Source organism: Drosophila mojavensis, unplaced genomic scaffold, assembly GCF_018153725.1.
Source record: "Drosophila mojavensis isolate 15081-1352.22 unplaced genomic scaffold, ASM1815372v1 contig_81, whole genome shotgun sequence".
In the NCBI taxonomy this organism is placed as follows: Eukaryota; Metazoa; Arthropoda; class Insecta; order Diptera; family Drosophilidae; genus Drosophila; species Drosophila mojavensis.
Window position 1 is genome coordinate 7,901,564 of NW_025318907.1, and position 25,746 is coordinate 7,927,309.

Consider the following 25,746-nt stretch of genomic DNA (forward strand, 5'->3'; position numbering starts at 1 on the left):
TCGTCGTCGCTTCGTCGTCTTCTCCTCACTTTAAGCACACAAGCTGTGTATGTGTTTGTGTCTGTGTGCGTTTGCGTTTGCGGGGGGCAGTTCATGTTATGGTCACGTACACTGCGGCCTCTGCTCCCGCTGTCTCTGCCCCTCCCATTGCAACAACTTCTGTTGCTGCTACCTCCACTGCCTCTACTGCTGCTCTCAGTCCCATCGTTGCCGTTATGCGTCTACATTTGTCGCGTGCTCTTCCTCTGTTTATTTCTCTTCTTTGCCCCTGCTTGTGGCTTTTAAGGCTGTTGCCTTTTTACTTTTCTTTTCTTTTGGCCGCTCTTTGCTTAGCTTAAATGTTTATCTAATTATTTTGACGTCTTTGCCGCCAGCTTCATCAGTTAATTTGCCGACACTTGGACAAAAAACAAGCAATGAGAAAGGAACACTATTTCATTTGCTGTTAAATTATGCTCTTTTATCAGTGCAACGAACTTCTTGTCTGCTGTTAACCATGATCTTTAGCATGAATGTTAACCGCTAATGAAATCGCAGAGTGTATTTAAGAGAGACTTTTTCATTGAACATGCCTTTTCACGCTGTTTTTATCTGTAATCCGTGGCGAATCGTTTTCGCAAATTGCCTCAACTTCCTTCCGTTGGCGCTTTTTTGCTGGTCATAAATGAAAATTCTACGCATCTACCCTACAGCGAGGGCTGCCAGAAGCAAATGTCTATTTCAAAGCCTCATCCTTTCCCATTATATTGTTTTATATCCTTCCCTCCCGCATTTTTTCTTTGATCAGCGACACCACTAGGTATGCATAAATTTGACTAATTTACGCAAGAAATTGTCAAAAAAAAAAAAAGTGGCCGATTATGAGGGAAATCTCCCACTCCTTCCAATTCCCTACTGTTGATGTGTATATGTTTTTGCGTCATAATTCTAGGCGTTTTAAACTGTTTCTGACAACCTCTTTCAATTCGCTTCGACTTAGTTCAATTCTCACTCCCTCTCTCTCTCTCTCTCTCTCTCTCTCTCTCTCTCACACACACACACACACGTACACTCAGCAGGTTTGTTTTCGGCCTCGGGCTTAGCTTTGGGGCCTGTTATGCCGTATATGAATGACTTATGGGTATACACGTGTGTGTGTGTTCTCTGTGTGTGTACGTATATGTGTGTGTGTACGTATATGTGTGAGTGTGCCTATTAGTTAACATTTGATTTGGGTCTCTGTCATTTGCCTATGCTAATTAGCTGAGGGGGAAAGCGGGAAAGCTGCTGCCAGTTTTCCATTAAATTATCCAAATTTGCATTTAATTAAATTACATTTAATTAACAACCAGGACACAAACATCGTATGAAACACTACTTTTAGATAATTCAAAACGAAACTGTTCACAGCTAGGATAACTGTTAAAGACATTTAACTATTTCCAATAGAGAAATACTAAAAAGGTGTTCTTGGAAGAATTAGAAAAGGTCAAACACAAATATTAGGACTTCAATTGGTTGATTCTTATTATAGATATAAGAAGACTTGTAAGGAAATGCAATAAGTCTGAGTAAGATTCTGTTCTATTTATACATTATATATTATATTATTATTAGATATAAGAAAAGTTATGCGTTACTTTCGATGTTCTTTTATATCATCTGAGCTAAAAAGAGTGGTATCTTAGATTTAGATTCTCCTTTTGCGGATTTTAGATCCCAACGGTTGTAACATTATGTCTGCATGTCCCTATTTATATCTGTATATATGTTTTTCATTTAAAATTTGAATAGTCATTGGGATTTCATTCTAGTATTTTTCTAGGATTTCATTTCTATTTCGATCACAGGATAGTTTCCTCAGGGACGACACACACACGCTCGGACTGTGCCTAGTCGGCATCGTGTGTGGCAACAACAATACCAATAACAAGTCTAGTTACACACACACACACGCGCACGCACGCACACACATACACAGTTGCAGTATTTGAAAAACCCTTATCAATCGCGATTGCTTCATCGTTCTGCCTGCAGATGTCATTGCTGCAGTCGCCCGCTGCCTTCGTTTCCTTCTTAAGTCACCTCTTCCACCACCACTGCTTCTTCTTCTTCTTCTTATTCGGCCAATAGAAAATCAAGACGGGAAGCTGCGGACAAATTTGGAATAAAAATAAATATAACAAGAAGGAAAGCTCTAGTCGAGACTGCTCGACTACGAGATCGCCTGAACCCTTCAAGCCACAGCTATTTCAATCAATTTTCGCGTCTTTCTACTTAAAACATACATACACACACATTTAAAAAAATTGAAGTCTCTTGCTCTTATATCTTCGATACGGACAGACGGACGGATAGATAGACGGACAGGGCTAAATCGACTCAGCTCGTCACCCTGATCAAGAATAAATATCTGCCACGCCTACATCTGCCTGTTAAATACATTTCAACAAAACCATTATACCCTGATTTCCCATTTTCAGTGGGTTCAGGGTATAAAAATATAAATGCATTTCTCATAGAATCGAAATGAAAATCTGCAGTCAGTCGGCGAAACGCTGCAAAGGACAGCTTCGACTTAAGTCCAGATACCTTTTAAACTTATTTATAGCACTGCAAGAGGAAATCACAAAAGACCAAGAAAACGGGACAACGCAAATCTTTTCTTTGTCACAAGTTACGTAATCGTATAAGTAAGTATTTATACTGCCTCACGTAGTGTTTGTATGTCTTTATTCAGCGGGAGACTTGAAATTTGGATTATATATGTATAGTCTGTCTTGATATTGGATAAGATAGCCCCGACCAATAAGTAATATTTTGGATCATATAGTCCTAAGGAAATCGAAAATGATTTATTTTTGTTTTGGAACATTAACGAATGAGAATTATGCAGCCGGTTAAGATCGACTGCAACAGTCTTACTGGAAACTGGAAAATACGTACATATATACCAGCTGTTCTTATACTGAATGGAAGGGGTTGCGAAGCAAAGATGAATTCACTGCAGATTGCATCCGAGAATAAAGATGCTTTGAATGAAAAACTGACTAATCTCAGTATATAATATTTTAATAATTCATGCTATCCCATTAGCAAATATGTTTATTGAGTTTAAAGTTTAGTTTGTATCATTACAATGAAATGGAAAGTATTGAAACTCTAAAACCATTCAACAGGCTTAACATCAGTGTAACTTTTATTTCCCCATTCCAATTGTTCTATGTATTATTGTAACACCACCTTTCATGCGAATATTCTTTCAAATACCTACTTTCTGGTTGATTCATTTCTATTCGTTTCATTTTAACAAGTCCATATTCAATGCTTTAAAGCTTACATTCTCCGGGTTACATTTGCTTCCATCCAAATAACAGTACTAAAAAACTCTCCGATTTCCATTCGTTTCAAACTCAAAATCAATGGAAAAAATAAATGACCGTGGCTAGTTTTTAACAAATGTTGACAAGTGCATAGCAACAACTTTTCTCTGGACTTGTTGTTTTTGTTTTTGTTTCCCAAAGCACTTTACTAAAAGTTGACAAAAAATGTCGCACACTCTGAGGGGGGAGGGACAGAAAAAAAGAAAAGGAAAAGAAACGGAAAACTTGAAACTAATTTCAAACTTTACACTTGGAGACTGGAAAAAAGCGCATAGTGCAGTGCATCGGACAACAAACAAGCTGCGAAAAAAATTGATTGCAGGACAGATCGTCTGAATGACTGACTGACTAACTGACTGACAGTTGGACAGTCGGCGACGACGTCGGCGGCGTGCAATGTCAAAACAAATGTTACAAGTGAGCCACACGAGTGCGGGCGAGAGGGAGATAGCATGCGAGACGCGTTGGCGGCGCGTTTTTATGTTGAGAGCCGACGCCCGCCTGCCTGCAGCTGTGATTTAGTTGACGTGGTTGTTGTAGCTGTTGTTGGAAGTATTTGTTCCCAGCAAATAAAGCACTGCTGGCTGCTTGCTCTCCCAGTCTCTCACTCTCACAATGTATGCACATCTATACGCTATGAGTGTGTGTGTGCACATGTTGCCTGCGGTTACCAGGCGGCTCAGCTGTGCCTCTCTCTGTGTTTGTGTGTATGAGTGGTAATGGAATAGCACATTGAAAATTGCCTTAATGCGCGTAAAAACAACAACAATAACTATTACTATACCCGCAGGAAGCTTTAAGATCCCGCTCTCTCTCTCTCTCTCGCTCTCTCGCTCTCTCGCTCTCTCTCTTCCTCTGTTCCATTCTTTCCATTTGTATTCTTAAGAGCAACCAAGCAGTATTGAATCGCTCAATGCTACAAATGAACGCAACTGTTGATATTGCAGGTTATTTAGTTCGTTCCCTAATGAATGTCCATTGCTACTGGTGATAATCTCGCCCTCCTTCTTTCACACACTAACACATATATATCCAGCTGCTACCTACTTCTATTGCCTGGCAAATTGTATGTGCAAACAGTGGACGCAGAAGAGCATCAAACTGCAGCTTCATTAGCGAGGGTTGCTCTTTGCATTCACATGTCTCTATCCGAGAGTGTGTTTGTGTGTGTACTAGACTTTTATTATTATTTTCTTTATTGTTTAGCGCGTTATAATTGGGGTGCTGAGGGGTGCCTGGCTAAGGACTTACAATGCATGCATTCGCCCGGAAGACCTAAATTCATTCTTTTAGCTCTGCCGTAGCATCGGGTTGCAAGTGAACCTGACGTTGCACTGGAAACTCAGCTGTGTCTGTGTGGGTGTGCACGAGATCAGCAGAGCTTAGTCGTTATCATGTACGGTAAACAAGAAACAGGGCACACGGCAACCAGCGAAATACATATTATAGACTACATGTATGTATATGTATGTATGTCTGCATGCACATATGTATGTATGTGTACGCTGTATTCTTTTAGTTGCAAATTCGACTATGAAACAGAGTAAAGAGTCTCAGGTTTGTTTTAAATAAATAATATTTACTTGTTGTTATTTTTGACTGAAATAACTACCCATTAAGGCCCTGCTACCTTTTAGGCAACTTAAGATTGGGGAAGAAAAAGAGACAAAGTTATCGAGAGGATTTATAAATTTTGAGGGCAAGATTCTGTCTAGATTCGGTCATGATTCAGGCTAGATTGCTGGCCTCTGAGTCTCTGCCTAGTAAATTGTACTAAGGAATTTTCAACCGCTTAATAATCAAAAGTTTTAAATATAACTGCCATAGGAGCGGCCATTAGAAGTAATGTGCAACACCTTAAGAACTCTTTACTTTTACGGTTCTTTTGTTCCACAAACAACTTCGTGTGCGTCCAAGCCATTCCCATTTCCCTTCCCATTGCTTGCTTCCCAGCTTCCTTCCTCTTCTATCCTCTCTTCTCTCCTCTTCTCCTTTCGCGCCAAGCTGCCGCTGTGTGTGTTTTGGTTTTGCATTAGGCTTTCGCTTTGATTGTGCGGCTCTTTAACCAACGTTGCCACAGCTTCTTGGCAGCTAAGGGCGGGGGGCCTGCAAAGTTTCGACCGTCTGGCCACATTGTTCAGCATTTTACTCGTAGCACGCCTTGGGGCGCAATAAAATGTTTAATAAATTGCAAAGTGCGCCAACAAACTAAGTAAAAGGAAAAGCGAAACACAGTAGAAAAACAGACAAAAAGAAAGAGAGAGAGAGAGAGAGAGAGAGAGAGAAAGCGAGCGAGAGAGGGAGGCAGCGTGAGTCAACGACACATTGTGCACACATATTCTAATGAAGTTTAAGTGCAAAGCTTCGGCCTCCGCCACATACTTGGGCGGCTGCTGACGGGGGCGTGGCTAGCTATTTGGCATGCGACGCACGTAAAATGTATTGAATAATTACATTGGGCGGCCTAACGGCATACGAAATGATGATGGGGCCGACAAGTGCCTGTGGCCGGACATGGCCGAAAGGTTAGCCTCTCCCCTCCTCTCTGGCACCCTCCCTGTCCACTCGCCTTGTCTCTGTCTGGGTCTCCCTCTCGTGCGTTGGGTATGGCCACGCCTACGCGCATAATGAGCGCCAGTTTTGCAGCCGCAGGCATTGAAAATTTGTGCGCCGCAGGAAGTTTTTTGTTTGTGCCCCATCTTCAAGATGTATTCAAAAACCTCGAAATGCATTTCGTTCCAAAATTGAATTTCGCTGGAACACTGAGCATCCTCATAATCATGATCATCATGGTCATCATCATCATCATCATCATCATTATGAAGTTGATTTCGAATTCCAATTCCAGGGCCGAAGTTGAGGGTGCGACGCATCTGTCCTCGTGGGGCCGATGGCCTCTAAGTAGTGCTAAAGTATCAATCAAAATGCGTGCGGCCATAATCATAAAATTACAATGAAATTTACGAATGCATCTACAGAACAACAACAACAACAACAACTCAAGATGAAGAGGAAGAAGGTAAGAAACAGGCAGCAGCTGGCGGCAGCTCTGAAGAGGCGTTCAACATGGGAAACGCTTACCAAAAACCCAGGGAAAAAAAAACAGAAGAAAACAAAAGATGATTTATCATTGCAAGTGGGGAGTAGAGACCCGAGGGGCATCCAACTGCAACTAGCCTGCAGTGTCTCTCATATTTGATGCCTCGCGGCTGCATCCGTAGCGGAGCGAAGGTGTCCAGGTCGGAGCTGCTCCGCGATCCAATCAAAGAAATAGTTCGACACGCACGAGCATGTCACTGGTTGAGTTATATAAGTTGCAGAAATTGGTAGCTTAAGCTGTTTTTAATAGGCGAGCGTGTCAAGGATTGTGTAAATGATGAGTTAAAAATAGGGCTCTAAATAGACGTAAGCAATCTTCACAAAATATATTGGGAGTCTACAATAGAAGATTTCCTTGAAAGATTTTCATTTGCACATAATAATAAATGTAATTCTATGTGATAATAAGGCTCTTTGTTAATTTAGTAATTCACTATACTTTACTTGAAATATATTTGTCTAATAAGAAAAGAAAAAATTCTTAAAGTAGAATTACCTACTCACTATCGAGATACTTGCAATAACCTTTTGTATTTCATATGGATTTTTTTTTTCAATTTTGAATAAAATCTTTACAAATAAAAAAAAGAAATGAAAGAAAAACGATCGCGAAAATAGTTTGGGCATGTCCAATTATTATTATTATTATTACTATTACCATTCCTATCATTATTCTATACATACATATGTATAATACAAAATTACAAATTCCATATACTTTTGATTGTACAATTTATCGGTTGCTATTCCCTTTACTTTAAGTGAATTAATATAATTTTCCTTGAATGAACTGACTAAAAATAAGCACAAAAATCATAAATATATATATATAAATTAAATTTCATAACTCAATTAACTTTCTTTGAAGTTTAAGCTCTAAATCTTGAGTGAGAGAGAGAGAGAGAGAGATAGAGTGAGAGTGAGATGGAGATAGATAGTGAGAATCAGGAGAGAGAGAGAGAGAGAGAGAGAGAGACAGCTGTTTAATAAAAATTGAGTAAATATTTCACTTTTAATTTATTTAATATCAATTGTGTAGTTCAATATGCAAAACCTATTTAAATCCAAGCGCCAACAGCCCGGAGAGCTAGGAGCCCGGAGTCAGGACCGTAAGCTGAAGCACAAATCCAAATCGAAAAGCAAAAGCAAAAGCAAGCAAATGCAAACGCTTTGCCCAAAAAGCAAAAATCCTGCATAATTTAATTGTCTTGTTGTCGGTGTTAGTTAGTCCCGTCTGTACTGTCGTCCCTCCGGCTGGATTGTGTGTCTGTCCACCCGTCCGTAGTGTCTTGTATCTAGTTGTTGTTCCATTCAAATGCATCTGCATCTGCATCTGGATCTGTCTCTAGATTTTCCGGTAGTCCTGGCCCACGGCGTTGTTGCAACTTGTCCTTAATCCACATGCGGCTGCCGTCTAACCTCCGTCTAGCAGCCGAGACAGGTGTGAGCAGGTGCTCGAGAGTCAGTTCATAGATTGCCTTAGTCCCACTGATACCCCGGAGTCTGGTTTTGCAGTTTTGCGGTTCATGTTCATCGTTTGCCAACCACAATTACAGTGTTTACTTATAGTTTTATTGCCGAATGCGGCTCTTCCTCCTGCTGCTGCTGCTCCGCCTCCTCCTGCTACTTGTTTTCGTGCATTTGGGTGTTGAGCAGACAACGGAACATGAGAGTTATTCAATGTTTTGACTACTTTATTGCAAGTTCGTGTCTGACTAGGTTGAATTTGAAAGTGAACTTGAATTTAAAGGTGGATGGAATCATATAAATGCAAATAATAAAAGAAGTAATATATGTATATATAAAGTTCATGTATCAACTGATCGATTCATCTTGTTTGGAACAATGGAATGAAACAGTGCCGACAGCACGCGGAATCCCTAGCCTAATCCAATGAACAAACGCTTATCTGTTTATATGAGTTGTTAATGGAGTTTATTATAGCCAGATTTTCGATTGGAATGCGCGCAATTTCAGACACTCACAATTGGAGCCCTCCGATTGAAGAGATTTGAGAAAACTATACCAAAACATTGACGACCGTCTGGCGACATGATTGAGGGCGCATCTGCGACCCCTGCCTCCCCGAGCACAGACACAAATCCATTAACATTAGAGCGAATGTGGCACATCAAATGGTAATAAAGAAGAACTTCTCTGAGGAAGACTAGGAAAATGGTTATACAAGAATTTGAATTCACAATGACCCAAAATGAGCTGCACAGAGAGTTCTACGAAAATGTCTGAAGCAGAAAATGGAACCAAGACAAAAAAAAAAAAAAAAAAAAAAGAGAAAAAATAAAATAAAATTGAGAACGAAACCTCAGAAACGAGCCAGGCGATGGCCACAGCTGATAAATTCATTAAATGCCTCAACAAAAACGAAAAAAATAGAATATATACATCTATTGCAGGCGAGCGTATCTGACTGGATAATGCTCTGTTGACTTTTGCTTATCCAATTTTATAAAAAAGCTGTTGAAAAGGTTTCTATTGAGACGAGGGTAATTCGATCAACTTTAGATTCTAAATGTAGAGATACAGTCATAGCACGATATATAAGCCATCCAAGAATAAACTTTGTATTTTGAAAAGTTATAGATATTAAATTGCACAACTAATGTAATTAAATAATAAGTAAATTAATAAAAATAATTAACAAATATTTTTAAATACAAAAAACATTCTTAGTAGAATTATTAATAATTTGTACCACGTTCCTATTGGGCGCTACAGGCTAATCTTATCGAATGTCAGAGTTACTGTTAATAATAAAAAAAAAATAAAATAAAATAAAACGAATAGAGACAGAGAGTGAGAGAGAGAGAGAGAGAGAGAGAGAGAGAGAGAGAGAGAGAGAGAGAGAGAGAGAAAACATAACTAATATACCCGCTTGCTCCAATGCATTTGGGCGGCTATAAAAATACAAATAGAAAATAAGAGTCTAATGGACTCGCTTGCGTGTGTGAGCGGGTATAGAAATACAAATAAAAATGTGAGGGATAGAAAGACATGCACTGAAATTCAATACCTTTTCTTCTGAGGGTTGTTGTTCGTAGTTGCTATTATTGATGTTGCCTAGTGTCACTTTGTTCGTTGTCGTCATTGTTGTTGTTGTTGTTGGGTTTCACTGCAGAGCTCTGCTCTCTTCCCCCATTCTTTCTATACTACTCTACTATAAGAACGTTATCGGGTAGTCGTACAAATGATTTTGATTTTGATTTCTCGTCCCCTCATTGAGAACTATAATCATTTTTTTTTCTGCTCGCTCGATACAATCAGAGTTTCGTAGAGATAGGCTGTCATATGTGTGGAGTTTATTGTTACATTGTTCCACTAATGCACAGCAACGGCTGCTGGGAGCCGGAACTATGACCGAATCCGAGCCGGTACCAGAGGGGAGTTACCAGGGAGTTACGAAACCTCTTGGCTCACTTGCACTGCGAAGGACAAAGTTTGTGGCCAATTGTTTGCGGACAATGTTTGGCTTCTTTGGCCAGAAATTACGGCAAACACAAAATAGAACAAATTACTGAGTGGAAATGTGGGAATATAAGAAATACTATAACTGAAAGCAATACAAAACAGAGCCCTGCGGCTCTCAATTGTGGGAAGCTTGTGAATGCCAAAATAATAAATTCAAAACACTTGAGTTTTCATTTTCGAATATGAAATTCGCAGGGCGAGCCTTAAGCAAAAAAAAAAAAATAGAAGCTAACTGCACCAGCTTTGGCCGGATGTGGGCATGGCCAAGGGTCGTACGTGTGTGTGTGGGTGTGTGTACAGAAGTCTCTAGCAGAACATTTACATATGAATAGCTGCTGGAAATCAAATGAAAGGCGACAAGATGCAACTCCAGCTAAAGCCACCGGCACCCAACACACACACATATACGAACACACACATAGACACACACATGCGAGCGCCACACAATCTCAACTGTCAGCTGGCATCGACTACAACTCTTCGATTCGAAATTGCCAGTGAAGTATTAATGGCACAGCATTTGAATAACAATGCAAAGTGTGGGCGTGGCCCAGGGGGTGTTGCAAGGAGCGGTAAAATGTGAAAGCCCCAGTTGAAAGGCCAATTTGTGCTGCATGTGGTCAGGTGTCGGTGCAGGCTGCGATGAGCTTCTTTTGCCAGGCTCTGATGTAAGTCTGAAGAATGTGCACATCAACCAGTGTCAGGGTCCTGAATTTTCATTGCTTTTGTGGCCAATATCGAGATTTCATTGTCAGAATGTAAAGGAGCTAGGAATAATCATAGAGTTCTCCACAGTTCAGTTAGTTAATTGGCCACGAAGATTGTCATAACTAAAAACAGATGAAATATATGTAAATCTTGAAGTATGATCTCATAAATTTTGAGGATACTTCTTCAGGAACCATAGAATTCGATCTTTGACCTTGAAAGGAGAGATCATGTTTTCATTTTGATCAAATTTTGCATTCAAGTATATTTCATACTGCAAAGCTATATAGATAAACAATTATATATGCCTACATATATAATTATAATTATATGGTATGAAAAAATGTTTCAGAGCAAAGCGTAAAACTCTCAGACAAAAGAAAGAATCGCAGAAGAGGCCGCAGCTCATTTAAAAATGAAAATTAAAGTCCTGATCGGATGAGATTATAAACAGTCGGCTGGTTAATTCCTAAGCTGGTTACTCTGATACTCAGTTAACCGATTTGCGAGCCGCTCATGGGGCAGCCATGTGTGGCATCCTCCATGGAGTTCGGCGAATGTCGAAAAGTTCGTCTGCGGATTGTGCGAATGCACTTAATTCCCACTGGATGGCTGTTATTAGTGTCCCTTCTGTCTGGCCGATCTCGCAGAGCTCTGCCAACAGCCAACAGCCCAGAGCCAACATTGAGCATTCAGCATTTAGCATTCAGCACTCCCTCAACTCAACGCAAAGGTTGCGGCTGTTGTTAATTTCTCGGAACATTCGCTCGGTCGTTCCACTATGCATAATCAACATTAAAGAAAACAAAAATTCAACAGAATTTCTCCAGCCGAAGAATTGGTTTAAGACAAAGATTAAAAAACCAGAAATATATCTATATACATATACAAAATAAAGAACTGAAAAAAGGAAGAGAATCATTTTCAAAAAGATGCAAACGTCATTTAGCTTATCGTTAATAAACGTAAAACCAGATTCTTTGCTAGGAATAGAGCAGGAATTATAGCTAATCGAATTGATATCTATTGCTCTATTGGAAGAGTACAGGAATCTTTCTGATATAACCACTTATAAATTCCGATAATAATCTTATACAGTGTTACATATATTATTATTATTATTATTATTCATGTCATTCAAGTATATATACATACATTTATATATATAAATATGAATAAACCCAATTTTATACCCTTTTCCCGTTAATACGAATATTTTTCACATTATTTCAGACATGTATAATCTTCCAACTTCTTTTAGTCACATGATTACTTTAAATTATGGACCGTAACAATTATAACTTGTATAGCAAAAAATAAAAAATAAATTATTTTTTGAGTAATTAAAAAAAATTATTTTTAATTATTAAAATAATTTTTATGATAAAAATAACGGGTAATGGATCTACATTTATTCATAGATATATTAAAGATGATGTTTGCTATCGATTTATGATATTTCCCTGCATATGGATTTACGATATCTATGCCTGGAGAGTTAGGTTTCCTGTAAAGGACTTCCGCGCTTTTTTTCATCGATTTAAAGTTGAAGTATCGAATGTTCTGCAATATTATTATATGATATGATACCCATTCCTACCCTGAAAGCTGAGAATGAAAGCTTAATCTTTTTTAAAGTTCAGATGTCAAATATATTGAAAGGAAAAAAAAAAGGAAAAAAGGATTGGTAGAAAGGCATAGAAAGAAATCATTGCTAAGAAAAGGATTTTTTAACAAAAATTTAGATGAGTACTAAGTTTAGATTTATGAAAATATATTAAATCTAAACTTAGTACTCATCTAAATTTTTGTTAAAAAATCCTTTTCTTTAGCAATGATTTCTTTCTATGCCTTTCTACCAATCCTTTTTTATCCATCAGGTGAGCAATCGATCAATTTATATAAATATAGTTGGATCCTATCTAACTCCAGTTTCATTTGACAGCTGTCAAATGCCAATGCTATAGCTGCGATAAATTTTGGAATACTGATTGTAAGCCGCGTGTTGAAGGCTTCCACTGTGATCCTAATACAATCGTGGCCACCAACATAAACCCCTCGACTGAACTTTCAACGATGTACACTGAATGCAGTCTCCCGCATCATAACATAAGTGAGTTCTAGCTTATAGGAATCCCTATATATACATATATTTGTTTGAATTTTTGTCTCATATCTATAGAATTACTCAAAGATTTCTGTTGCGTTTTTTCGCCGGAAATCGGCTGCAATGTAGCTCTGAATCCGGTATCGTTTGTGAATAAGCCGAGCAGGTATTGTACGCATTGTTTCCAGCGATGTAATTGTACGGAGAATGTGGCCTCACTGCCACAGGCCTGGCACTGGGGCCAACTATGCATTATGTCCAGCTTGATTTACCAGCTCTTCAGTCCGAAGTCGGGAATATTTTGCCGAAATCTCATGAGGACGAATGCCTGTCCCGTCAATCAGGTGTCATACATTTAGAGAAATTCTGTTTATTATTTAATTTTTTCGGATTTTCAAAGGCCTTGTAAAATTTTCTTGTGAGACTTTCGGGTTAAATATGGCTGCCTTTCCTGGTTTGGTACTGAGAATGGTCTTTATGCTGGTGCTGAGTAAGTGGTCTCCAAATACAGCGGTGGTCTTCAGTGAGTGCTTTAGTTTTTCGTCTAGGTTCGGATGCTCAATGTGTTGATTGCGAGACACACTGGAGTTCGCAATGCAAACCAAATGTTTCTGGTCACTATTGTATGCCAGGCACCTTGATATCATCTAAAGGTCAGGCATACTGGGATGAACCGAAGACGCTGAGTCAGTATGTAAATTGTATGCCTCCGGGATACGTTGTGGGTGCGTGAAACATACATATATCTAGATATATCACTATATCTAATATTGTTATTTATATCAGGATTTGTTCATGGTTGGTGCTGCTTCTGGTCAAAGAAATTTGGGTGCCAGGCTGCCGTCCATCCGCATGTTTATCAGAGCGGAAACACATTTAAGTTCTGTCAGAGATGTCAGACTTTGTGTAAATGCAGCAGCGCGACAAAGTTGCTGCCCAGCAATTCACACAATTACCATACCTTTCGATATATACTTTTTATACTCTTTCAGATACTTAAGTAAGGAACCTTATTCAGATAGATGTGATATTTATGAAGTGTGTGTGGTGTAAGGGCTCTACAGCCAAACAGATTGAATAGACTGTGAGGATTAAAGGATGACACCATTCATATATGGAATATACATATATAGTTTAAAGTATACCAACATTTTATATCAATCAATTAAAAATAAACAAAAAATTTCACTTGATTGAACTAATTGATCAAGTTTATTCCCAATTGAAGCTGACGGTGGGAGTATTTGACTAGAACATATAGAAAACCCTGTTCGAGTAGTATAACGGGGATGAGGCTTATATCAAATAATCATATATATATACCCATAGTTAGCGGTCTAGCTGTCTATTGGAAATTGTCTGTTCTATATGGTATGTACATCTTTTACTTACTGTAAGGAAATATTGTCAGTTTATTTAAGGCCACATTGTACTTCAAGTTTTTGGTTGAAAATCAAGTAAATTTATTGTACGAAATAATATATGGTATACAAGAATATCTATTTAAATTGTAGTCTTTTGTAAATTTCGAGATCGCTGTGCTGAAAGGAACGGACGAGAAGATGGACATGCCTACATCAACTTGTCTTGACTAATTGTATGTTCGATGCTCAAGTGACCGTCGTTATATCCGGAAGACGTAATAAACGTACAAGCTTGCTTATATATATAAGTTTGTCTGGGGACCAGTATTTTAGTCGCAATGCTAGCACGGACGGTATGAGTAAAGTTGTTATAGCCGGACTAATACAGTCATATATGATAAATATTATAAGTGTATATAATAAATATAGATAGTATCTCAGCTACATTTTAATTTTATATACATTTCTTGCAGCCTCATGAATTTCTTTCATATCATCTTAGCTATTTCCATAATATATCTTTAGAAAATATCCGATAGCCAAATCAAGTCTGATATACAATATCAGACGGGGCTGCTCTAGGAGCTTTTTACGAATGTCCCATTTTTTATGTGCCATTTCAATTGTCATCTATTCTTCTAATTTTAGTTCAGGGTCATTTAGGCTCATGGCGGCAACAATTCAAGCTTTTTACTGTGAAATGACGTGGGAATTGGAACAACCTGAAACTTATTAAAGAGCTGCCAATGCAAATGAAGTGAAACAATAAGCGAAAATAGCTAAACAAGTGTAGCCAATGCATGTATATATATGTATACATATATGTGTGTGTGAGTTTAAAGTGGAATATGAATACGCAAAAGGCAAATAACAAGTCATGTCAAAAGCAAACGCAAAAAAAAGTGTCGTAGGCGTGCCACTGTGTGTATATGTGTGCGCGTGTGTGTGTGCGAACTACATTTCATTTCTCTTGCTTGTTTATTATGATTTGTACTCGTATATGTGTGTGTGTTTAGTGTTTGCATTCGTAGTTGCTGTGTGTTCTGCTATTTGTTTATGCTACGTTCGTGTTGTCTGTGGTCAGTTTTCAGCTCTATTGTCGCGGAATGTCGCGACGCCGCCGTGCGACGCGACGCAACGCTTCGCATTGTTTACGTTTATGTGTGAAATTGTATGTGTGAGTGTGTGTGTGTGCGGGTGAGTTTGCAACACGGCGAAGACGCCGAACACAAAAGCTTATGTATCTTGGAGAGTAATCGAAGTTGGCTACATACAAGTAAAGAATTATAATTTACAATTTGTTTCAAATAAAAAAAAATATGCCATTTGACTAGTCAATAAGAAAAAGTTTTAAGAAATTCGTAAACTTTATAATAGACGAAAACAATTCAAAACAAAATTAACTATACACATGCACAACTCACTACAAAACCACACAAACACTCAATATGGAAAGAAAAAACTACTTTACTTGACGAAGTCCACTGCGAAAGTTAACTGTATACAGTCAAGGAAAAAAGTCAACATACATCACAAATTTTTCTATATTTCGATTTTTTGCAAAGAAAATAAAAACAAGTAAGAACGTTGCAGTCGGGCGTTACCGACTGCGGAATACTCATTCACATCCCATCAACAATTTAGTAGTTAAGTTTCGCTCTAATACTGTAGAATATACAGGTTTTTCCGATTTGCCACGCCCCAACTGGGCGTAGACACCTCATTTTTGGTCAGTTTTTAGAAAGAGATAACGGTACCCTAACTGCAAACTTTGAATGCTTACCCTCAAAAAATGTGAAAATTACAGGGTATTTTTCGATATGCCACGCCCCTAAAGAGGCGTAAAAATTATTTTTGGGGAATCGATAGAGGAGGCTACCAGTAACTCAACTATCCAAATTTGAAGCTTCTAGCTATTATACTTTAGGAGATATAAACTTTTGCGGTTTGCCACGCCCCCTGTGGGCGGACATATATCCGACAAAACTTTTTGGTCTTGGGTGATCAGTCCCAGTATATATACAAAATTTGAGGTCTCTGCCATCAATAGTGTCCAAAATATAGGAGAATTTAAAAAATCACTATATCTTCAGGTCCGATTTGCCACGCCCCCAACGGGCGTAGACTTATAATTTATCTTCAGACTTTATAGAATCATACCATTAGCTGACGTGCAAAATTTCAGCATTCTAGGTTTACAACTTTAGGAGATACAGCTTTATCCGATTTGCCACGCCCCCAACGGGCGGAGATATATCCGCCATAGCTCGTGATCTTGGGTGGTCAACGCGGACCTACATACCAAATTTCAGCTTTCTAGCTCTTCAACAAACATGATTTCTGGTATATCGGAAAATGCATTTTCCGATTTGCCACGCCCCTAGTGGGCGGATCGGGAAAATTTTAACACTTTATAAATCGGAGATATACACGAGTATGTGTTCCAAATTTCAAGTCTCTAGCTTCAATAGCGCCGAAATAGATTGCGTTCATACGGACAGACGGACAGACGGACGGACGGACAGACGGACGGACAGCAAGACGGACATTGCACAAAACCAATATACTGATTCACTTTCGTGAATGAGTATAATGATGTATGCCATTATTCAAGTCTTAATGGATAAGTTAAAAAAATGTATATACCTAACATAAAGCCATATATTACAGATGATCGAATATATGATTAAGTATCATAGATGCAGTTCATACATATGTATATGTATGTGTGCTTAGCGAAAGACTTTTGTAGCTTTTCCTAATAAGAAACATTATTGTGAATATATGATATTATGTAGCACATTTGGCAAAATACTTCCTTTAATTTGATCTTATGTTATGTATGTTGAAATTTCGTTGGATTGAAGCTAAACAATATTCTAAACGAATTTAATGTGATATGAGACAAACAACATATTATGTACAATATGTGATTTACCCTAAAAAAATGAAGTATTAACATGGTAGAAGTAGCATCATCGATAGGAGTAGAGCATTCCATTGCCACATGTATAAATAAATTGCTATCCTTAAAATGACCTATTCGAAATTCAAATTCATGTACAAGAATAAGCTAACTTTAAGTGGTGTCCAAATACTCCGCCAACCCATTTAGAGAATTGGCTCAGGAAGGAGACTTTTCTTTGAAACTACCGTGGCAGCCCCCACATTAATAATTACACACATTTGATCGATATCACGGCAATTATTTTCAGTAGCTGTTTGTTGTTGGCACCTCCACAATATTATTTATGCTCAGCTAACTGGCAATTATCCGCACTTGGGTTGATATTTGAGCTATTTATATGGTCATTCTCTTATAAATTGGCAATCGAAATGGGTGATATATGTACGTATATGTCATACACTGTGTTAGTTTCTATGTCGTGATGACACGGTCCAGTGATATTAAGGGGGAGTTGACAGATCTTATTGTACGAGTGTTTTAGCATTTCAGTGAAAATTAAAGGATCTATTATCACTAGAAGAGAGAGAGAGTAAGAGATAGAGAGTGAGAGAGATAGAGATTGAGAGAGATCGAGAGAGAGATAGAGATAGAGACAACTACAGCTGCTGCTGAACGTGGTCCCTTGCGCTGTTGAATGGCAGCGCAGGATCGCAATTATTTCAAACATCAAGAATTCAACCAGAAATGAGGAGTTTAGAACAAGTGAGAAAAGGGACGTGACTCAAGATCGTTGGACGAGCAAGAGCTTTTTAGCGAGTCTTTGGATCAACACTGGAAACTCGTTAATCTGTATAGTTATAATCGAAAGTTAGAATAAAATAGTCGACATTCTTATTATTCAATATAGTTGTTGCTTATTGGCCCAATCCAAATCCAGCGCTACTTGCTGAAAATGAAGTTCAAACATCTTTTGTCAAGTTGTCATATGAGGGAAAATACTTTAAACCGAAGTGAAATGTTGATTTTACTGCTTGTTGCGAGCTCTGTTTTTGTATCAAGTACAGTCCTATAATGTTTTCGGCAGTTCCTTATTGATTGTCAAGAAAGGTAGGTAAACAACTGTCACTCCAGTGAAGCCATGCAACTAATATCAATTCCAATCCAGCCAAAAGCCGAACCCTCTGTCAATCTGGGACATTGGACTAAATTCCACACACTCACACACTCACACGAAGACATGAAGCAATGGCCAGTAGAGCAGCTACAAGGATTTGCCCCGATACCAATTTGTTGTCGTGGTGGGTAGCATCTAATGAAATTAAATGTATCAAAGACAGACAGCCAACAACTGAGTAAACACACACAGCTGAGAGAAGTGGGGGGCGGACGACTTGACAACTGGGGACTGGGCACTGGGAGATGGGAGATGAGAGCTGGAGACCCAGTTGAAATCGCTGCTGGCCAATACACTTGAGTGATTGAACATCAAGAGAAGTTCAGGACCAGTAAACAGCAGCGAGTAATCAGCGCCTGCACTGAACTATATGAGCCAGAGGACTGGCGGACTACAGGAGCACTAGAGGACTACGGCACTAGCTGGATAGAGGAGCAGAGAGCTCGCACACTTTGCTAGTGGGTAAGTGAGAGAATGTCCCAAGACTGTTTGGTACGTGACTAGGAACATTATTGTTTGCTTATCTACACTTAATTGCTTCTGGCTACACTTAATAATATGGTATTGCACACACACACACACAGACAAAGTCTCTCGTAGCCACAACGTCATCGTCTTTGGTCTTTGGGCTCTCGTCATTGTGGTAAAGTTCCCTTTCCCGTTCCCATTCCCCTTCCCCATTCACCAATCCCTATTGCCTTCGCTTCAGCTCTCCTCTGCGTTGCTGTTGCTCCGCCTCCTGCTTCAACTTGTTGTCGTTGTCGAAGGTGGAGCAGCTGTGCGGGTGGGTGCAGTGGTGCGGTGGTTCTGCTACTGCTGGTTCTGGTGCCGCCTTGGCCGCATTGTTTGTTCAGTTTTTCACTTTGCGTTGGTCGTCGTCGTCATCGGCCGTTGCTTCTTTTTTTTTTTATTCCGTTTTTTTCTTATTCCAGCTTGAGATTTGTTGCACCATAAAAAAGGGGACTGGGGTTGAGCTTCTCGGAGATTCTTTCTTCAGGGCTTCGTCTAGTCGACGAGCTGGGCTATTTGCTTGCCGCGCTGCTTCGTGTTGTCTTTCGAGGGGTTCGAATTTTTTCGTTGTGCCATGAAAAATTTCATTGGAATTGTTTTTTTATTGTGGACCTCGGCGTTTTGATGGATTTTCGGTAGGTACAAATTGTCCGCTGCTAATGGAGCATGAGGCACTTGTCTGACCATGTGTGTGTGAACCAGCGCTCGAGCATGTGGGCTGCTTTATGGCATCAAATGTTGCGGGGTTGCCGACAAGGATCATTAGGTCGCTGAGAGATCTGAGCATTGGGACTGATGTGTCAGTTAGACTCGCTTTTGAATGACCCAAAAGGTAAACTTCTCAGCAGGTTCACAAAATATTTTATAGGTTCTCTTTCCCTGTGCTTGAGCTGGGTTCTGAATTCTAGTTTCTTATAAAAAATCAATTGTTAAAACGCCAAGCTGCTTGTTAGGGCAGACGTCTTGCTGGAAAACTGACTCAACTTTATGAGTGGAAATTTTTCATATAACATTTTAATCAGTATTGTTAACTTAGATGTTTCTTTTTACTAGAGGGTTAACTCTTCTTAGACATCTCTTCAGCTTTAATTCGAATATATAATACTTGAACCCGGTATTATCAATGTGATATTCGACATTCTATATTTGACTAAAAAAGTTGTTCCTTATCTGATCCCTCTTAAATTACTGAGAATTTCCATAAGGAAAATAAGATGAAATTGCACGTTTAATGAGATTTTACCCTCACTCGAATCTCTTGTCTTTGGTGTATCATATCTCCTATTCCTTGTGTTTCTTGTTATGTTATCATTTTCGATTACTTCGGGAACTATCCATCAATAGCTCAATCGTGCGCCTTCCTCAGTAGCTGGCATTCTCTCTGTGTTTCATACCTCTATCCCACATATACGCACACATACACACACATACACACTCACATACGCAGCCACATTCATGCCACATTGGACCACACATCAGCTCTACCCTCCGACTGCTTTAGCTTCTCCTCATCAGCCCTGCATTGCTCTCTTTTTCCCGCATTTTGCAGCCTCTCCTGCTGCCTGCCTCGCTCCCTTTCTCAGCCATCAATCTTGAGTGCTAATTGTTACGAGTTTTCCCATTCCTCTGCTGCTCCCCTGTTGCTCTCTCCCTCTCTCACCCTCACTGGCTCACCCAGGGCTTCGAGTCTGGCTTGGACAGCTACGCGCTTCGGTTTCTGCTGTCAGCTGTTCGGCGCAGCAATTGAAAATGGAAAATGGAAATTCCTCACGCTGTGCCAATAGACCCGAATGACAATTGCTAATTTAGCGCTGCGATGACTTTTAGAGTTTCTCCCCTCGGGCCTGCCTCTTGCAGGGACTGCAATTAGGGGGCGTGTCGGCATCCCGGAAGTGCGTGACTTGCAATGGTTGCCGCCCATTGGACCCAAGTACCGAAAATATGTGTGCGCCTGAGTTGGAGCAACTCTCTAAATCAGCTGGGAAAGTTTGTAATTGCAGAACGGGCAGGGGAGAAACTGTAATCGGGCCAATGAGCATTTCATTGACAGGACTCAGGAGTCGATTTCTGATTATGGCCAAGGAAAAAATGCAGAAAACTTGAATGAAGTCAAGCAATCGCACATATGAAAAGGTAAATCCCCCTTCATAATGCCCATAACATGTGGTCCCAGGGCACACCGACTTTGCTTTTTGGTTCGCTTCTTTGACGCCTGTCATAATACAGAAAGGGGGCGTATCCAGAAATAAACCGGATATTATTGTTTTTGTTGCTTTGCTTCTCTTTTTTTCTCTATCGTCTCTTCAACTTTGACTTCGATTTGAATTTCATTTTCGTTTTCGTTTTCATTTTGATTTTTGTTTTCGTTTTTGTACGCTTTGATATTTGCTGTCCGGAACAAAAGAAAAATACTTTTCCAAAAAGTTCTTAGCACATTGACAGTTTCGGAAGTCGAAGTCAATGGATAGTAGGCAAGTACCTTTGTTAAGATTCACCATTATTGACAGTTTGATCTCGCAACTTCCAACCTACTTTTGCGTCGTTCGTTCTTAAAGTTGGTTTAATTTGTCTTACCTGTAAAGAAAATACAAACATATATTAATGGTATTATTATTTCTCAAGTTCTTAAATTATGCTATCAAATAAACCGTTGAGAGAATCCAAATCAAATCAATACTATCGATGCATATATGAATTTACTTATATCATAAACCCATGGGTAATTAGAAATCTGAAGAAGAAATTATGATATCCAATTTATATAATATGGCTAGACTTTTCATAATTACTGAAATTTTAATATACTGTTTAAAGCACTTGCTTTTGATTACACTCTAATATTGTGAGATCGTATGGACGGAACTGTTAATATTTCGAAAATTTGAAGTGTAAACAATTGTTCAGCTACCTTTGGCTGGCTGCCTAGCCATAACGGGCCAGACATCTGTGCGTTGCAATCAAAACAGGAACAATAAGCCAGACCCAGAGCCTGAGCCAGGGCTATGGTTGGGAGTTTACCCCGGACTAATCCCACGCAAGACCGGGCGATTAACCGAACCGCACTGAAAATTGCAGTCCAAAAAGAGCGCAGATAACAACAACAGATATCAGGCAAGAGCAGAAGCGAAAGGTGAATGAAGCGCAGAGTCGGCAACAGCAACAGCGACAGAAACAGGAACAGGAACAACATTAACAAAAGCGACGACCAAATGTGGGCGCAAAATGCAGAATGCAAATAAAACAATTCCAATTAAAGCGATAGGGCTAGCGAGAGGGATAGGGCAGAGCTGGGCATACGCTACAGATACAGATATAGATATACAAATAAAGAAAGTGCACGCATAAAGCAAAAGGCAAGAGGGCAGAGGCCAAACGGCAACATAGTAAGCGCCAGAGCTGCCAACGTCTGCAGCCCTCAGGGCTCAACGACCTAAAACCCAATTGCGATTGCCCCAGACAGGCAGACAGACAGCTATATAGGTATACATACATATATAAAAATAAGTATTTTAAATGAGATTAAGGCATAAAAAGTTGTGAAAACACACCACAAAGTCAAAGACTAGAACTGCGCTGTCGAATGATCAACAACAAATACCCTGTAGAGGAAGAATTTTGGCGAATATGTTATGCATAGAGTGTAGAAAATATTGATAATTACCTCAAATGAAAAAATCAATTTTAACATACATATATAAATATATGTTTATATTGTTTTCAAGACTTTAAATGAGTAGAATAAATAAATATAATATTGTTGTTGTATTCCTAGCCATGTCCGAACCTTAATATTTTCCATCATTCTTTTTTGTGATTTATTTACAATATAATTTTCATATATATTTAAGACTCGGTTTCCTCGGTTTCTCCATTATATGTATATCCTCTTGTTATTTAGTTTTCAGGTCTCTTTGATAATTTTTGGAACTTAATACTAAGATATTACTAATCAATCTGTTCTTATCCAATCTGTTTTCATTCGATGAGTATAGTAAGTGCATGACGAAAACCGGAAGTGAAAATGCACTAGAGAAAAAAAAGTGAAGGAGGGTTTTCGGGTGGCAGTTGCACGGCTAACAACTGTTAAACTCCCACGATGTCAATACACCGGACGGAAAAGCAACCCTAAATGCTGAGCCAAGCCCTCGCATATTGTTAACCCCTGACAGGGCAAACTCAATGATGCTTAAGCCGTAGCTAAACCTATTGAACGGCCAGTGCAGTACGGGGCAGGGGAGGCAGAGGGTGCAGAGGGTGGCTGGAGGGTCGTCGGAGGGGCGGTTTAACGCCTGCATATTTGCCCGTTTTGGCGTGACGGTCAATCAGTTTATAACAATAACAACATCTGAAGGGTTAACACGTGCTCCACAGACGACAGTCCACAGCCCATGACCCACAGCCCACAGTCCTCAGCCCCCACATAGAACCAGCTCTGTTGTCCATCAACCCAGCCTCATGAGGAATGGGCGCCTGCGTCAGCTTTTCGGTTAGGCAGTTCGCATATTCAATTAGCCGCCGGGCGCTGCAGCTCGCGCATTTGCAACTAGACACTGCTGCCACTTGTTTGCATTTCTAATGCAATTTGCGGCTACAATGCTTTTCTTAGCGAACCACCCATAAGCCAACCAGGCCACCAACCCACCAACCCACCAAACACCACCCACCCAGCCACAGCAAGTGGCCCGAACTTGTGTGTGGCGTGTCGTGTCCATTAACACCTTTGATGGCCATAATACATATTCATTAATTCGCTGTACGCCGAGCCATTCGCATTCGCACACCACGGACGACAATGTAGGTGATGCCGGACACAGCGTAAGGCACGTCATGTGCTGATAGGGGAATGGCTAGGCTTAGGATAGGGCTAGAGGGTTAGTGGTCAGCAGGGTTGGACCGGAGGGGTGCTGCGTACGCCTGTATATCAAATTATTTGATTAACTGTCATAAGATCAACCCCGATAGGGCAATCAAAAATTGCTGAGATGTGTAAGTAGATGGAAGTTAAAGCTACCCAGCTGACCCTTTCATCTCTGCTGCTGCCGTAAATATCAGTTAATTTTTATGAGTGCAAACAATAAGATAAACTTAAAAGAAATATATTATATGATCTAAATAGCAGCTGAAAAATGTTTCACTCATATCATCAGCCCGATGAGGGTATTATATTTGCCAGATCGGCCCAATTCAGAAGAAAATAATATAATAGAAGGGTCAACAATAGAAAGGAAAAGATTAATAAAATAAACAAAGTCTGCGAGAAAAGTGAGGGGAAAAAAATATTCTGAAAAATGTATTTCTACGATTACATAAACCCTAATACTTTATATTCACTTTGATGATTGTCTTTTTATCAATATGAATAGATTCACGAATAGAGAATCAAAAGTGAGAGACATATTCATATATAGAAATACTTCAATAGTTTTGAATGAAATGCTATTATTTGAATCAGGAATTTCAACAAAAATAAAATAAGCCCAACACTATATGGGAACGTTATTTATGAAACTTTTTCTTAGACAGGATTTCTAGAATCATCCTATCAATTCCAATAAACCAGAGATGGAAGGTAGTAACCTAGCTGTACCAATTAGGCAACCAATAAACTATTTAGTAGTTAACCACATGGTACGTAAGCCCGTTAAGCTTACACCAAAGCCATATTATAATTGCCTTGGAAGTGCATAGTTCCTTACTTTCCATTCACCACACCGCATCAAATGAGATTTCTCTTACTGATAATTAAATTCTTAACATATATCTAAAGCAACGTTTCGAATTCGGCACGAGTACCGCAAAATGTTGCCACCAACTTGCAGACATTGGGAAATGCTGGGCAAATTTCTGGGCAATCCACCTACGCAAAGTGGGAGAGGAGAGGCTAAATGATTGACTGCTGTGTAATGTCAGCAACGCCCACTGAAGACCAGGACGGTGGACATGATACGGTCACCTTTTTGTCTTACACATTATTTAAGGCTTGTGGCAACAACAACAGCAACAACAGCAACAACAACTGGCAACTGACAATAACACAACAAAACACTTAAGCGCAACACTTTTAATTTCACAGTTGCCCTGAGAGCGCTGGGAACCCCTTTTTATATTAAGGCAGTGGCGGGGGCGCAGGAGGGAGCAAGGGGCGGGGCCAGTGGCAGGGGCAGTAGCAGGGGCAGTGGCCGGGTAGATCGGCGAACTTGAAACTGATGCCCGGCACGTGGACATGACGAGGAACTCATCATCATGATGAAGCTGATGAGCTGCCCTCAGGAGCAAACAGAGCGAACTTCTTTTGCGGGGGCGGGGTTGGCAGGAGCTGTCTTGGGTTTGTGCTAGGGCTGGGCCTTTGGGTTTTTGCCCCGGTCTAGTCGCAAGCACATATTCCACACTATTTAAATATGATTTTCTGGCCGAGGGTGCGCTGAGCCCCGCACGAGCTGCACGACGGCTGTCGCGATGGCACGCGTACAAATTAGTGAGCAGCAGATTTGAAAAGCGAGTCTCGTGCCGCAAAGAGCTACAGCTACAACATCGGCATCAACAACAACAGCAACAGCAATAATACATATAGCCAAAATTAACATAACAATGCAATGGAACAACAGCCACAACTCGCCAAGTATTTTCTGAGGCAGACGCAAAGGAGTGTAAGCCTCGCTCTGAAATGAATTTGGTGTGTGTGTGTGTGTGTGTGTGTGTGCGGAGCCAAGGAACTTCAAATTGCCCCGCACCGCAGCCCACACGCTCAACCCTGCCGCAACAAAGTCGAGGACCTAATATAATGAAAGGGTAAGCATAAGCCTGGAGTCGGGGCGAGCCCGGGTGAGGGGCAGGGGCTGAGGCTGACGCTGAGACTGAAGGGTGCAGAGCCACTGGGCTAATGCTCTGTGGCACACAGTCAACCAATAAAACATGAACAAGAAAACATCAGCGAGCGGTTTTTAGTTTGGGTTTCATGTTCGTATACACACACACACACAACAACAACATTCACATACACATATATAGACAGGCAGATAGAGGGCTAC

General features: G+C 39.9%; 2 protein-coding genes across 4 annotated transcripts in view; one reads left to right on the plus strand and one right to left on the minus strand.

Annotated features, from left to right (window-relative positions):
* Positions 1–25,746, minus strand: part of LOC6581038 (zinc finger protein jing) — a 180,608-nt gene that overhangs the window by 11,046 nt on the left and 143,816 nt on the right. The window lies entirely within an intron of this gene.
* Positions 13,121–14,570, plus strand: LOC26528606. Of its 3 annotated transcripts, XR_006357931.1 has the most exons (4): positions 13,121–13,252; positions 13,311–13,487; positions 13,549–13,901; positions 14,277–14,570. XR_006357931.1 is itself a non-coding variant. In XM_015164578.3 (3 exons), the coding sequence occupies exons 1-3, from the start codon at positions 13,201–13,203 to the stop codon at positions 13,764–13,766; spliced, it is 459 nt and encodes a 152-aa protein (XP_015020064.1). In that variant the 5' UTR covers positions 13,121–13,200; the 3' UTR covers positions 13,767–13,904. The 3 variants fall into 3 exon arrangements, 2 of the variants coding, with proteins under 2 accessions (XP_015020064.1, XP_015020062.3); XM_015164578.3 differs by lacking the exon at positions 14,277–14,570 and having other exon boundaries at positions 13,299–13,487; positions 13,549–13,904; XM_015164576.3 differs by lacking the exon at positions 14,277–14,570 and having other exon boundaries at positions 13,549–13,904.

Bases quoted from the DNA above. Each gene is read 5' to 3' on its own strand.
- LOC26528606 (XM_015164578.3), top strand. From the start codon at position 13,201: ATGGCTGCCTTTCCTGGTTTGGTACTGAGAATGGTCTTTATGCTGGTG. The intron at 13,253-13,298 runs GTAAGTGGTCTC...TGAGTGCTTTAG, and splicing joins GGTCTTTATGCTGGTGCTGA to TTTTTCGTCTAGGTTCGGAT. The intron at 13,488-13,548 runs GTGCGTGAAACA...TATTTATATCAG, and splicing joins GCCTCCGGGATACGTTGTGG to GATTTGTTCATGGTTGGTGC.